Source organism: Anas platyrhynchos, chromosome 5 (genome assembly GCF_047663525.1).
Source record: "Anas platyrhynchos isolate ZD024472 breed Pekin duck chromosome 5, IASCAAS_PekinDuck_T2T, whole genome shotgun sequence".
Taxonomy (NCBI): Eukaryota; Metazoa; Chordata; class Aves; order Anseriformes; family Anatidae; genus Anas; species Anas platyrhynchos.
The window spans coordinates 62,936,313-62,949,491 of record NC_092591.1 but is presented as its reverse complement, the minus strand read 5'-3'; the positions used below and the strand labels follow the sequence as shown (position 1 = coordinate 62,949,491).

General features: G+C 40.1%; 1 protein-coding gene across 5 annotated transcripts in view; it reads left to right on the top strand.

Annotated features, from left to right (window-relative positions):
* SCUBE2 (signal peptide, CUB domain and EGF like domain containing 2) overlaps nt 1–12,528 on the top strand; it is a 41,382-nt gene extending 28,854 nt beyond the window's left edge. For all 5 annotated transcript variants that reach the window (XM_027461438.3, XM_027461436.3, XM_072039371.1 and 2 more), the window contains 6 exons: nt 1,291–1,458; nt 3,527–3,688; nt 4,882–5,079; nt 5,733–5,885; nt 7,553–7,632; nt 8,417–12,528. In XM_027461438.3, the coding sequence (XP_027317239.3) occupies nt 1,291–1,458; nt 3,527–3,688; nt 4,882–5,079; nt 5,733–5,885; nt 7,553–7,632; nt 8,417–8,569 (914 nt within the window). In that variant the 3' untranslated portion in view covers nt 8,570–12,528. The remainder of the gene's footprint in view (nt 1–1,290; nt 1,459–3,526; nt 3,689–4,881; nt 5,080–5,732; nt 5,886–7,552; nt 7,633–8,416) is intronic.
* Nucleotides 12,529–13,179: the final 651 nt, after the last annotated feature.

The following is a 13,179-nucleotide window of genomic DNA, read 5'->3' as shown; positions in this document are numbered from 1 at the left end:
TTGTCAAGTTGCACAAACAGTACAGAGATGAGTGTTCTGTAGAAATGTTTATAAAATGAAGAAAGACTTGAAAAGCTTGGGAGCAAACGAATGTGTGTACTTATGAAAGCAAAAGTGATGTGTGGTGGAAAAAGTTAGAATCAAGAGCTAAGATGGTCTCACTCCTCACTAGCTTTCACTGATAAGCTACAGAACATTGCTTAATTCAGCTCTATTTTATTTTTAAGTTGAGGAGGAACACTCACTATTCCACTCAGTGAAATCAGCAGTAAACAAAATTCTTCATCATTGATCATGACCGGTAGTTAATACCCTGCTTGTTGTTAGTCATATATTCTGAAATGAAGCCAAGGCCAATTTAACTTCCTAACAAAACAGCTATTCACTGGGTGATTTATTGGAGCTATAAACTAAAACTAACAGTTTATTATCATAACAGGTCTTTAAAAGGACAGAATTTTTCAGTGCAGCTGAACAACTGCAACACTATTTTGTGCCTTCCAGAGCAGGGTAATTATTAAATACTGGCACTGAAATTAGTTCTTTTGTGAATAGTTTGAAAAACAGCTATTTTTTCAGATATCCATAAATACCCCTGGGTTTGTTAGTTAATATTAGGGTGTGCTCAAGTGAAACCAATCTGATTGAGTTAATGCTATCCATGCACCATACAGAACACAGTAATCTAGCACACGGATAATCGTTATCCAAGACGGGGGATCGGAGAAATGGCAATAATATTTCTGCATTAAAGGTCTTTGCACAGTTCCTTGTGATTGAGGTCTTAGGACAATTCAGTAACATTAATGGTATGATGATTCACCAATTACTAAGATTAAAATACTTTTAGAATTTTGGAAGTACACTTTTGATGACTTAATTTCAGTACTTTTTTGTTTGTTTGTCTTTTTTTGGGGGGATGGAGGGTAGGGAAGTGATATTTAGCTAGAAAGAGGAGCTAATCACTACATTACCACTCTGTACGGATTAACAGAGTACTTGACAGGCTTTGTGTCCAGTGCATCCCTGCAATAAAGTGTCAAATCCATTCCAGTCCACAGAAGAGCTCACCAGCACCAGAGATTATCTGTACCTATTTCAAGTTTACAGAGTGCAGCGTATTTATTGAGTTTTATCTACTGTTTGCATTCAATTCTGAAACCCTGGCCCATGCTTCCCAAATAAAGAAGAAATCATTTGCACCACGGTGTTTTGGGTTCTGTGCAGGCTTGTTAACATATCTTCACATATAATGTACACTTTGAAGCAAGTGTGTTCTTCCTCCTCTAGATCAGTGCTCACCAGGTGAATATTCCCCTGATGGCTTTAAACCCTGTCTGCCATGTCCCCTTGGAACATACCAGCCTGAAGCTGGTCGAGTAACCTGCTTTCCATGTGGAGGAGGACTAATGACAAGACACACCAGTGCATCCTTGTTTCAGGACTGTGAGACCAAAGGTAAGATCAAGATATGATGAACTGTAATGCTCTGAAGGAAAAGCTATTGCTGCTGCTACAAGTGGGGTGTTCTAATGGTTGTGTTCCTTCCCAGGGTCTCCTTCCAGGGGTATAATAGTTGGCTGGCCCGGCCCAGCTGCAAGGAAGCTCAATAAAACCTTAAGTCTTTTTCTAACTGATTTTTATATAATTCTTAAGGAGGGACTGGAGATGGATAGAAGATGTTCAATGAAGTGACTGATCTGTGAAGAGCTATGTAAAGGAATGACAAGGGGAAAAAAAAGTCTCAGAAAAAAATAATCAATCACTTTTTCATATTTGTAATGGATTGAATGCCTAAAACACTGAGCAAAAAGCCATCATTTGATTTAACTGTGCAGTACCTCAGATGGTCCTGTAAACTTGACTGCAATAGATCTGCGGTCAATCAGTTCCCAAGGTTTTCCTCACAGAAATAAAAATCAGGAGGGGAGATGAAACATCTATGAATGAAGAAATTTCTTGTTAGCATTTTAGGTATCTAAAAAGAAAAAAAAAAAGAAAGAGCTACAAAGCTGTGTTTGAAAACACTGATAAAGTATGTGCCAATGGAGAGAGAGGAAGTATTAATCGGTATCGGGGTTTACTCAATGTATTAAAGCATGGATAAAAGAATATCACTTGTATCAAAATAACCATGCAGAGAAAGTAAAATGTTAATAGAAAATCTATTGTCATGAAGTAAACATAAGGGATAAAAGTAAGATCATGATGCAAGCATTTGGTGGTGATTTGGATAAAGAGATCTCTCTCGTGTCAGTATGTCTATTATTGAGAATTGCAATATAATAGACAAATCTCGCAGTATGCTTGAAGAATTAATACTACTGGTAGCGATGTGATAGTTAACAGATTTCTTCAGCAAAGAGTCACTGAATCCACAAATAGTTAATGCTTTCATACTTAATTTTGTGAAGTTACACAAAGTGGTCAAATACCTTGGATCAAAATAAGAGGAACTGATTTCAGTTTCACTTAACACAAACAAAAATAGGGCTGTAAATGAGGTTCAGTTTTCAAATAAGAATTGAGATTCAAGGAATTTTTTGTATTAACTGGAATGAATACCTCAGGGATTTGCTGTGTAAGGGGCCAAATGAGATCTGAAATCACAGGTGTGAGAACAATTTGGAATTTGTATCTGAAGTGTTTGGATTAGGTGGTGGGGGTGGAGCATGCAGGGAAGGACTCCAGACTGAGCTAGTTGAATACAAGTCTTAACAACAGTACTTATTTGGGAGTAAGCAGACACTGAAAGGAATAGGAGGAAAAAAAGGGACTGTACAACGTAGAAAACTACATTTGAAAGGTAATGTAGTAGATCATTCAGAAGTCAAGCTGAGAATGGTAAAGTTGCCAAGCAAGGCAGAAGGAATAGGAAAATATTTTTGTTAGTCCCACAAAGAAACAAGGTGGGGATAGAGGTGAGAGCAAAGGTAATATATGGCTCTTGCTCTTGACTGCTTTCTGTTAGGTATCAGTACAAATGACAATGGTTTTAGGATAGCTAAGCAAAATCAAGCGTAGTCGCTACTATTGATGCAATGTGCCAGCTGTAGAGGACAAAAGTTTTCAACCTCTGCTTTTGGTGAACTGATCACAGCGGTACACTGGCATGTGGCTGTAGTGCAAGTGCTGCTTGGCATAAGCTAGCAATGAAGAAAGGATGAACTTGCTGTTCATTTACATGTAAATATTGGTGGCTAGACCATTTGGTAAGACACTATTTTGTGCAGTGTCATGCTTTCAAAACCATGCTGGTTATACTCAGTCTCCCATATCTTTTGTTACTGCTTCCACACAGAACTGCTCTACATTACTGCATTTGGGATGTTTGAACTTGCAGAGCGACCATGTAAATTAAAATCTGTTCATTTACCTCTGCTTTATTGCTCTAGTAGTTTAGAAATATGAGACTTCGGTTATTAAAATTAGAATAGGTCCTATAGAAATGCATAAAATTACTTTGTAACATATTAATTCCTTTTTTTTTTTTTTAAACTGTGCTGTCTGTTTAAATACCCTCCAGTTCAGTGTTCACCTGGCCATTTTTATAATACTACAACTCATCGGTGTATTCGCTGTATAGTTGGGACATATCAACCTGAATTTGGACAAAATTTCTGCATTTCGTGCCCTGGAAACACCACTACGGATTTTGATGGGTCCACAAATATAACACAGTGCAAAAGTAAGTATAGCAAGATCATTCTGATCATTTGTTATAAGTAAAAAGACCGGGCCATTAATATTCTGAGTGGCCTTAAGGGCAAAATTTAGCTTTGCTCCAGGGAGCTTGGAGAGAAGGCAGTGTGCTGCCCGCTTGCATCTCATCCCACATGGCTTATTGAGGTTCATGGGAGACCATTTCTGCAAACTGGTTTCATCATTCTTTTTAAGGTAAGTGATGATTGTGTCTTGCCAGTTGGTACTCGGTCACTCTGGTCTTGCTATTAAATCTTCTTTTCAAAGATACAGCAGACCGAATTTGTGTTCTCTGCATCCTAATTTCTTTCCTTTCTATAAAAGGAATGTAAGTTGGTTCACAAAACTTTACTACATCTAGTGAGCATTTTCTCTTAATAACAATCTCTGAAAGAGGCAATTACAAAAAGAACCACTGTTCTAGATTATGGTAGCTGTAGCATGGGAAGTTGAGGGTAAATTAGAAAGGGAGGCAGAAAGGCAACTCCTCAGAAGAACCTCAGACACGTATAAACACACAGATATATATACACTCACAAAAATGTTTCTGGGAGCTGCATATGTGTCTCTTAGAGACTCTGCTCCTTGAGCATGTCACACCCACATACTGCTGTTAGGATTCTGTAGTGCTTAGACCTGTGTGGCCACACAGAGTTGGGGAGTGCAGAAAAAGAATTCTGCATGAGGCATACCCTCTCTAACTGCTGGGGTGCTGATCTGTGAAAGGAAAAGGCCTGCTGTACTCCCTATTTGTGTTGCTGCAGACATGGTACTTGAGCAGACTCCAGTTAGACTTCAGCTGATACTTTTACAAACAAAAAACACACACACAAAAAAAAAAACAAAACCCATCCTGTCTGGTACAAGCAAGTGAAGCATCCTTGCTTGACCACTTTTATGTCATTTTACAAGTGCTTTGCTACTTGGCTATGGCTTGGTTGACCTGCTATGTTAACAGGGAAGAATATATATTTATATTTCTTAACATTGATTAAACCATAAAGGCAGAAGCAGGCATGCTTCAATTCAATGTGAATTGAAACTAGTAAAGTACCTGCCTCAGATGCAAATAGAAGTTTCTGTGCCTGTCATTCATGTACTATTTGTGACAGTGCCTGTAGAAAGGGCTGAAGGATACCCTTTCTTCTCCTAACCTTGTATATTGTATTGCTTTTTTAGATAGGCAGTGTGGAGGTGAACTGGGAGATTACACTGGATATATTGAATCACCAAACTATCCTGGGGACTATCCTGCAAATGCTGAATGTACCTGGAATATTAACCCGCCCCCAAAACGCCGTATTTTAATTGTGGTTCCTGAGATATTTCTACCAATAGAAGATGAGTGTGGAGACTACCTGGTGATGCGAAAAAGCTGTAAGTGTAAAAATACCTACTGAGGCATATGGTTTCTATCTCAGTATTCAACACAGGCTTCTCATGTGTGTTGCTCTTTGCAAAAACTAAATGTACCACAGCTGTACTGTGCTTAAGAGTAGTGATTTCTTTTTATGCCAAATTGAGAAATCCTGTTTGGCAGTGCTGCTCAGATGAAACAAGGTTGCAAGGCTATAATGTGTCAGTGAACTCAGAGAGAAATGTTCTTAAGAACAGGTAGATGGTTCAAGCTGATTAGTCATGAATTATGCGAAGCAATGCTAGCCTGGATTAGGAAAGAAGGGATGCTTGCTAGTCTCTACAGGTGTTTGGTCTGTGAATAAACAGCTTCAGTTTCTAGTATAAGCACATCTTTCAAGCAGTAGACTGTTTTTTAGAGTCAGGGAAAATATTCAGGGACCGAAAAGTCAGTCATTGATGGCCTGCCATTTATTGATGGCCTGCCACATTTTGAGTTTTTCCTTTTTTTTTTTTTTAAAAAAAACCCACAAACATGCTTTTTTTTAAAAAAAAACCAAAAAACAAAAAACAAAAACATGTATTTCTTGTCATACTAGTTTAACATATTTTCTAAATATTAATTAGTGTGAAGCATTGTCAGATAACTGCCTATTGTGTGTTTTCTTTGAAAGCTTCCTCCAATTCAGTGACCACCTATGAAACCTGTCAAACCTACGAACGCCCTATAGCTTTCACTTCTAGGTCTAAGAAGCTGTGGATCCAGTTCAAGTCAAATGAAGGGAACAGCGCCAAAGGATTCCAGGTTCCTTACGTAACATATGATGGTAAGTGGATGTGAACAGCTGAGCATATGTGGACTAGTGCAGCTGTAGCAGTGCAGAACTCCTTGTGGGCTCCTTGACCCTGCTAAGAAGCGGGGTAACCCAGCACTCTCAGCAGTGTCACTATCAGACTGCTTCCAGTAGCTGTTTTCATTTATAGATAGTTTAAGGATCTCTCAATTGCGCTGCAGTCTTAAGTGTAATCATATTTCCAGTCCTCCACAGACCTAAACAAACAGCTGGGATTCTGGACTCTGACTTGCAAAGGAAAAATGCAGAACTCAGAGCTTGCATCTGGTTTTCATGCATCTTTATGCCTTCCCAATTTTGAGTTACTTCAGGTGGCAGATTACCCCTGTTTAGGAATTGGGCAGAGCCCAAGTGCTTCTGTGGTGTACCATGTGACTGCTACCAGCTGTAATCTAGTGTCAGAGCTGTGTTGTTCAGGCCAGGCCCCTGGAGGTGTTCACCCCCACAGAGCTTTGTGGGATGGGAGTTCTGGCAATTGCTCTGCAAAGCTGTTGAGAGTAGAGACTTTACTATAGAATAAAACCTCTCAAAAATGGTGATTCCTGCACTACAGCATTTGACCCTTTCTAGAAAACTTTTGTGAAACATGCTTATTTGACCCACTATTACCAGGTCATTCTGTGCATGCAGGCCAGTGCTCTGTCATGCCTACAAGCTGTGTTAACCATGCAGATTAATGCTTATATACTTAAAGCTATTTCCCTCTAATATTAAAACAAAGGTAGGAAAGCTCCAGCCACCAGGTTTTAGAATGGTATTTTGAGGGCCAGGCAGACTGGCGGTTGCATTGCCACTGCAAATAGTCTGTAGGGGAAGGGAGGAGAGTTCCACAGTCTTAGAGCAAGGATGCTACTTGTGATGCAGCAGGAACAACAGTGCAGGAACTGATCTGGGATATTTGCTGGCATTGAGTCTTTTGCTTCTGAATCTCACAGGCTAACTTAGAAATATGTTTGTGAAATAGTGGCAGGTGTAGTGGAGGAGAAATATAAGTATGTTCGAAACTCTTGCCATTCTGGCTTCTTTTCAACTGTCATTGTCAGAGTCACTGGGGAAAGACTGGAGCTGAGGCTTTGCCCCTCAGCATGAGCAACGTGAAAATAATGTGAAGCATTTGTTCACACTAGGGTAATTGTGGAGGAATAGCCCTCCATGGTGTTCTGCAGAGTTTCATCAAGAGCAGATAATTTTTCAGGGAACACCACTCCTTTTGAAGCTTTTCAAATTTGGATTGACCAAGGGGGTTGTCCTTTAAGAAGGCTTCCTCTTACTTTTTTTTTTTTTTCTCTTGTAGAAAGGAGTCAAGAATGGATTGTGAGTATTTACAGAGAAGTTTCAGTAGTGCAACTGAATTAAAGCAGGTTACTCTCTTACAATGTGTGCTACAATCCTAGGTGCATTTAAATTTCTTTTGATTTTGACAGATGCAGAACAGCTCAGCAGAGTAAACTTTGTTTTCATAGTACACAGTATTTGCAGTTTATTTACAGAAAAGTATTTGGAATACATTCCAACTGCTAATATGAGAGACAGATACTATTGGTTCTTCTGGGGGTAGGGCTTTCATGTATAAACAAGGGAGGTATTGAATATGTAAGTGAAATGAACCTGCAAATGACTCTCTTGTGCATTCTCAATAGAGGATTACCAAGAACTAATAGAAGACATCGTTCGGGATGGTAGACTTTATGCATCTGAAAATCATCAAGAAATACTCAAGGTATATTCCTTCCACTAAAATGTTGCTTTTGATTGAAAGTAACGCTACTATGTGCTAGTGAGGTTGCCTCCTGCTCTGCATCTGTTCTGCTCCTTGGTGCAGTAGACACATGCTACTTCAGGGAACTGGTGAATCAGCACATCCTGACTGTGCTGAGCAGTGGATTAGAGACCCTTTTCCCAGGGATATTAAAGGTGGATCAGACCTTATCATAAAAAACTATAGATTTTCCTAGAAAGGTAGCCCCTTGGACCTAATGTAGGCTGTGCTGGCAGGAGTCAGTGAGCAAACTGAGGGATGTGGGGTTGGAGAAGTACTTGGTGCTGCTACTCATGTCCCATAGATTAGCAAGGGCTTTTTCTTCTTGTGTGAAAAATCTCTTGGTGGATTTCACTTGGTTCTACCTTGGCTAGGAGATATAGGCAGGATGAGTGGATGTCATTTCAAGCAGATTTTTCTTTTGCTGAATATTGGCTCCGGGGTGTTGTGCTTTTTTTTTTTTTTTTTAGTTTTTTTATTTTTTGTTTTTCTTTGCTGTTCTTGGAAGTATGAGAAAGGGAGAAATCCTGGCACTACTAAAAACAAATGTGAAATTCCAGTGAGTTCCCTGGGGCCTGAATGTCAATGTCAGCCTTGCTCTGCTAGTCTGAACTCCTGAGACATTTTTACTTGAGAAGTAAAATGCCCATAACCTTTTGTCAGTTGACTGGTCATTAGACTTTGGTGTTACTGACCCTAATTTCTCTGTGGAATTACTGTACAAAATCTGCTTTCCTTTTTCTAGGATAAGAAGTTGATAAAAGCATTGTTTGATGTGTTGGCGCATCCACAAAACTACTTCAAGTACACAGCCCAAGAGTCAAGAGAGATGTTCCCAAGATCCTTCATTCGGCTGCTGCGCTCTAAAGTTTCCAGATTTTTGAGGCCTTACAAATAGCTGGCACTGTACTTAAAATACTAACAAGTCATTGGTATGCACAGAGGGGTTATGGGAGGTGGGCCCACTTTCTGTGCTTTACACACTGGCAGAGAGACTCTGGGGAAGCTTGCCAGCTGTGTTCTTGGCAGAGTTTGGCTTTCTTAGCTAATATAAATATTTTGGTGAACAGAATTTTGATTCCTCTCCAGATAATACCTTTTGAGTACCAAGGATACTTCATGGGTCTGTGAATTAGAGACTAACCATAATTTCTCTAACTGAACGGTGCCAAGCAGAAGTTTGTAGAGCTCTACCCTGTTGTTTCATCAGTAACTCTAAAAGTTAACGAGGACAGACAGGCTAAGTGGTGTGGTTTTGGTTGAACTCTGGGCTGCTGTTAATGCATATTACCTCAACAAAACTGGGATCACGTTCAGTCTCACTGAAAGTGGGAACAAATTTGATGTCTTTCTTAACTTTTGTTGCAGAGAAAATTCAGAACTAAGTTTGAAATGGTTTTAACCCAACCCACAGAATCTGAGAATTGTACAACATGTATTTTTAATTTGAACTATGTGTTGTATGAGGCATATGGATGAAGAAGCAAAGGGCTGAATATTGGCTTGAACACTCTACATCTGTATCAAGCTGTGTTCATGCTAATGACACCTACTGCTTTAAACGGAATGATAGCAGGGCACCACAGAAATGGAAAGCAGACCCTGACCCACTGGATGCTTCTATTGTGGGCTGACTGCAAATTCTTCAACAGAACAGATTCTCAGCTGAATCCCAGTGCTCTCTGTGTGCATAGCCCTGGGACAGCATGACAAATTGGCTTTTCCAAGTAATATAAAATTCTATCCCCTGAGCACCTGCAAGTTGAACATGCAAGCACCATTTTAAATGCAGGCTTTGGACAAATTATGTTCTTGTACATCATGGTTTCAAACTGTATAAGGTTCTTATATGAACTCCAATCCTCCTATCCCTTATCTTGTTTGAGCACCTTGCAGTGACCATGTTAGGCAGAGAAGGGCTGCTTTCTCTTTCTTGTTCAAGAGAAGTGGATATGCAAAGATATTCCTCAATCAGACCGTAGCCATGGAAGCCATCTATGGTAAAATGCCATTTTAAGATTCCCAAACTCTAGGTCCTTTTTCTCTTGTTGTGTTTCTCATTTGAGGTAAAGATATTCTGAAAGGGAGAACGATGTTGATCAGAATGTTTTTTGTTTTCTTAGTGCTTTTCTGTCCACATTCATGTTACGTCACTGTTCTCTGGCCATGCAAACCATTTCCTCAGCATAAAATATCTTCTGGGCCTTCTGTCTTGAAGGGAGATGGCCCCAGCCCCACTCCTTTGGAGGTAGACCCGTATGTTTCTGGGTCGGTCCCTGGCAGTGCTCTGAGGGGCCCAGTGGCCCCTGGTCATCTTCTGTGTGTCCCCTCAGGAAAGGTACTGAAATTTTGCAGTGTAGCCGGGATGAATGCTCCCTCTTTTAGATGCGGGCTTGTATCTCCCTGGGTTTCGTTACATTGGTATGTGGTATTTAACTGTTGTATGTGAATAATACCATATCCACAGTGTGACAGATGAAACTCCCGTGCACATCCAGGGTTTGAGTCTTTTGCCTGCATTGTTCGGGGTAAATGAGCACCACCAAATACAGCCTCGCTGAACTGTCGTGCTGTGAGAGCCCCATTCTGTGGCACATGAGAGTACAGCCTGTCCCGTGGTAAGGACACATCTTGATCATGGCGTGATGGAAAGTGGCAGTGGCCTTATGCCACTGACACTGTGTTGCTCTTAGTACTGCCCAGAAGGAATTATTATGGTCTCATGGGAGGCAAAGGGAAATTGCTGCAAAGAGGGAGAGCTGTGCCCTTGCAGGCTGCGCTGGGGCTCCTGCCCTGGCTCAGGTGTTGCCTGTGTGTGCCTTTTCCAGGAATGGGACTGCCAGACCTGCAAAAGGGAGAGCAAAAGAGGTTGGGAGATGAGTAGGGAGGCAGGGGGTAGATTAGCAGAAGGGAGGAAAGGAAGGCAGGTCTGTGTGCTTATGAGACAGTGCGGTCAGTGAAGAGTGGCTAAGGGATGCCAAGATGAGAGGAAGGATGATGGGAAAGGCTTGCTACCTCTGGGGTAAAAGTGTGCTGTGGAGGTGAGATAGAAGTGAGGCGTTTCAAGCTAGCTTCCCCTTGGCTGAAAAGCCCTCTTCTTTACTGTTCAGGGCTTCGCATGCCAGATGCAGTATGTCAGTGACTTGCAGTGACCCACCAACCATCTCTATATGCTAACAGAACACTTTGACACGCATGAAATGCTGCAGTGCTGCCCTGAGTGCATGGGTGAGTTAGAGGCCAGCTTCTGGGCACCTTCACCAAGACAGCAGCGTGGCTCTGTTGTGGTTTGGGGGCTCTCTGACAAGAGGCACAAGCCAGTTCTTGCTGAATTCCCTCACAAGAAGGCTGCAGATCAGTTTCACGTTTCTGAATGGTTTGCAAAGCAGAGCGATTGCTTTCAGCAAGGTTTCAAGAAAACAAAATGTTTTCAGACTTCCAGATATTGTTCACTGGTGAAACTGGACTTTCCTGCTCTGCACATGAGCTCTGGGTTTGTTCCACTGCACTTCATCTTGTTAGGTACACTGACGTTTTTGCTCTGCACAGCTGCTCTGGGACCAGTGTCTCACCTCTGGTCCGTACAGAGGATCTCAGCTTTGCTTCTCTGTTGCCTGCATGTGCATGGGGCATTTTCTTTGCTGTCTGCAGAAGCTTCAGGCATGTAGAAGGAGAGGAGCATATCGATGTCGTATATGGTCCAAGACTGAGCAGAAGAACCTGCCCTTTCTTGAGGAAAAATCTGTTTTGTTCCACAGCTGCGTTCATTTTCTACATAAAAAGTGAATGATTTGGAAGCACTTCTGTTACCTAACATTATAAATGAAAATTTTCCCTTTTACTTCAGATCCTGTGTATGCAGTAGAAAGTAGAGAGGGAATTTTTGCTATCTTAAGTATTGGGAAGAGTGGTAACTTACAGAATGTTGTAACACTTGGCATTGTAATTTCATAGCAGTGGTAGTGGCTCTGTAGAAATCTGAGTTTCTACTTTCTGTGTGGTTGTAGACATGTTATTTTTTGGCAAGAAATAATTCCAAATGTTTAACCTTATAAAACAGGATTTAACTTTTTGAAATAATTAGCATTAACCGGATGACTTAATGTCACCTACATGAGATATTTGTAAGGATCTTTTATTCATTGTAAATTAATGTAAAAAGTTTCAGATTTAGTATTAATAAGGGAAATAAACCAGTGGCCTTTTAGTTGCATGAAAACATTGGGTAATATTTTTAGTTGTCTTTGCTGTGCTAAATAATAGTTTTGTAACAAAATGAAAGGTTGTGCAGCAAGTTATCACATACCAGGTAGACTTTATATCCTGGGAACGTCTGCTTACCATAGCATTCTGTTTTCTGTAGCATATTATTAGCCCGCATCTTTACCCCACAAGTACATGATTCTTTGTGTATTTAGTGGTGCACCTATTTCTGGCTGGTGTAAGCCCAGAATTATCCTGGTATTAATTCTAATAACTATACTAAAAACAAATCCTGTATGATGAGCTGGAATCAAGTGTCCTGTTGCGACTATCTGTATCGAGACAGAGTAAACTGCCACAATATTTTATTACTTTGTAGATAAATCTGATTATTTTCTAAAACTTGTTCAAACTTAAAAATAAAAAAGGTGAAAACATGCGTTAAGACACAAGTTCCCAGAATATTTTTGACTATACCCTTGTTTTGTTAGAGCTTTTCATTAATTTCACTGTTCTTATAATTAAAAAATAGATCATATGAAATTACAAATGACTTGTTCAATAATAGTTCAATATTATTTTTCTATATTTGTTTGTGATATTACATTGAGATTATAGTTGTACTCAAACTATCCAAATATTTTAAAAAAACAATCCTAATGTCTTCTCATTAATTTGTTCAATTGTTTGTTTGATCCTCAGCTTCGTTTGACCCACAGCACAAGGACTGTTTTTTTCTTTTTTTTTTTTTTTTTAAATGAATGTAACTATTTGGGTTTGTTTGGTGCAGTTTTGGAAGATAGAACTATATATTTCAGCTGTTAGCTGTAGGAAGCTGACACCAGTTGAAGTGAAAAGACGGCAAAGTAAATGACATACAAGAATACAAAGGTCATGGTATGATGACTCCAGGCTAATCACAGCCCAAACCAGTGTCATTCAAATATTCTGCATGATGTTGTGAATGCTGCCATATGCTAGGTTGCAGTGATGGATACATGAGGGCTCAGACAGCCACCAGGGCAGGGAACATCAATATGAACCACCAGGAAATTCTCAGAACAGAGGAGCTGAAATTCTGACTGGGACCTCTGGATGTTTGCATAATGGAAATAAGTAATAACGGAACATAGAGAACAAGATCTGAAGCTTATTTAAATCCAAGGAATCAGAAGAGGTGTGATGCGGGTAAGCAGGAAGGAATGATATTATAATAATCCTTGGAAAGAGAATGTAAGGATAGTGGTCTGCAAATACTTCTGCATTAAATAAACTTAGAAATGCAAATGCTTTTTTATCATTTAT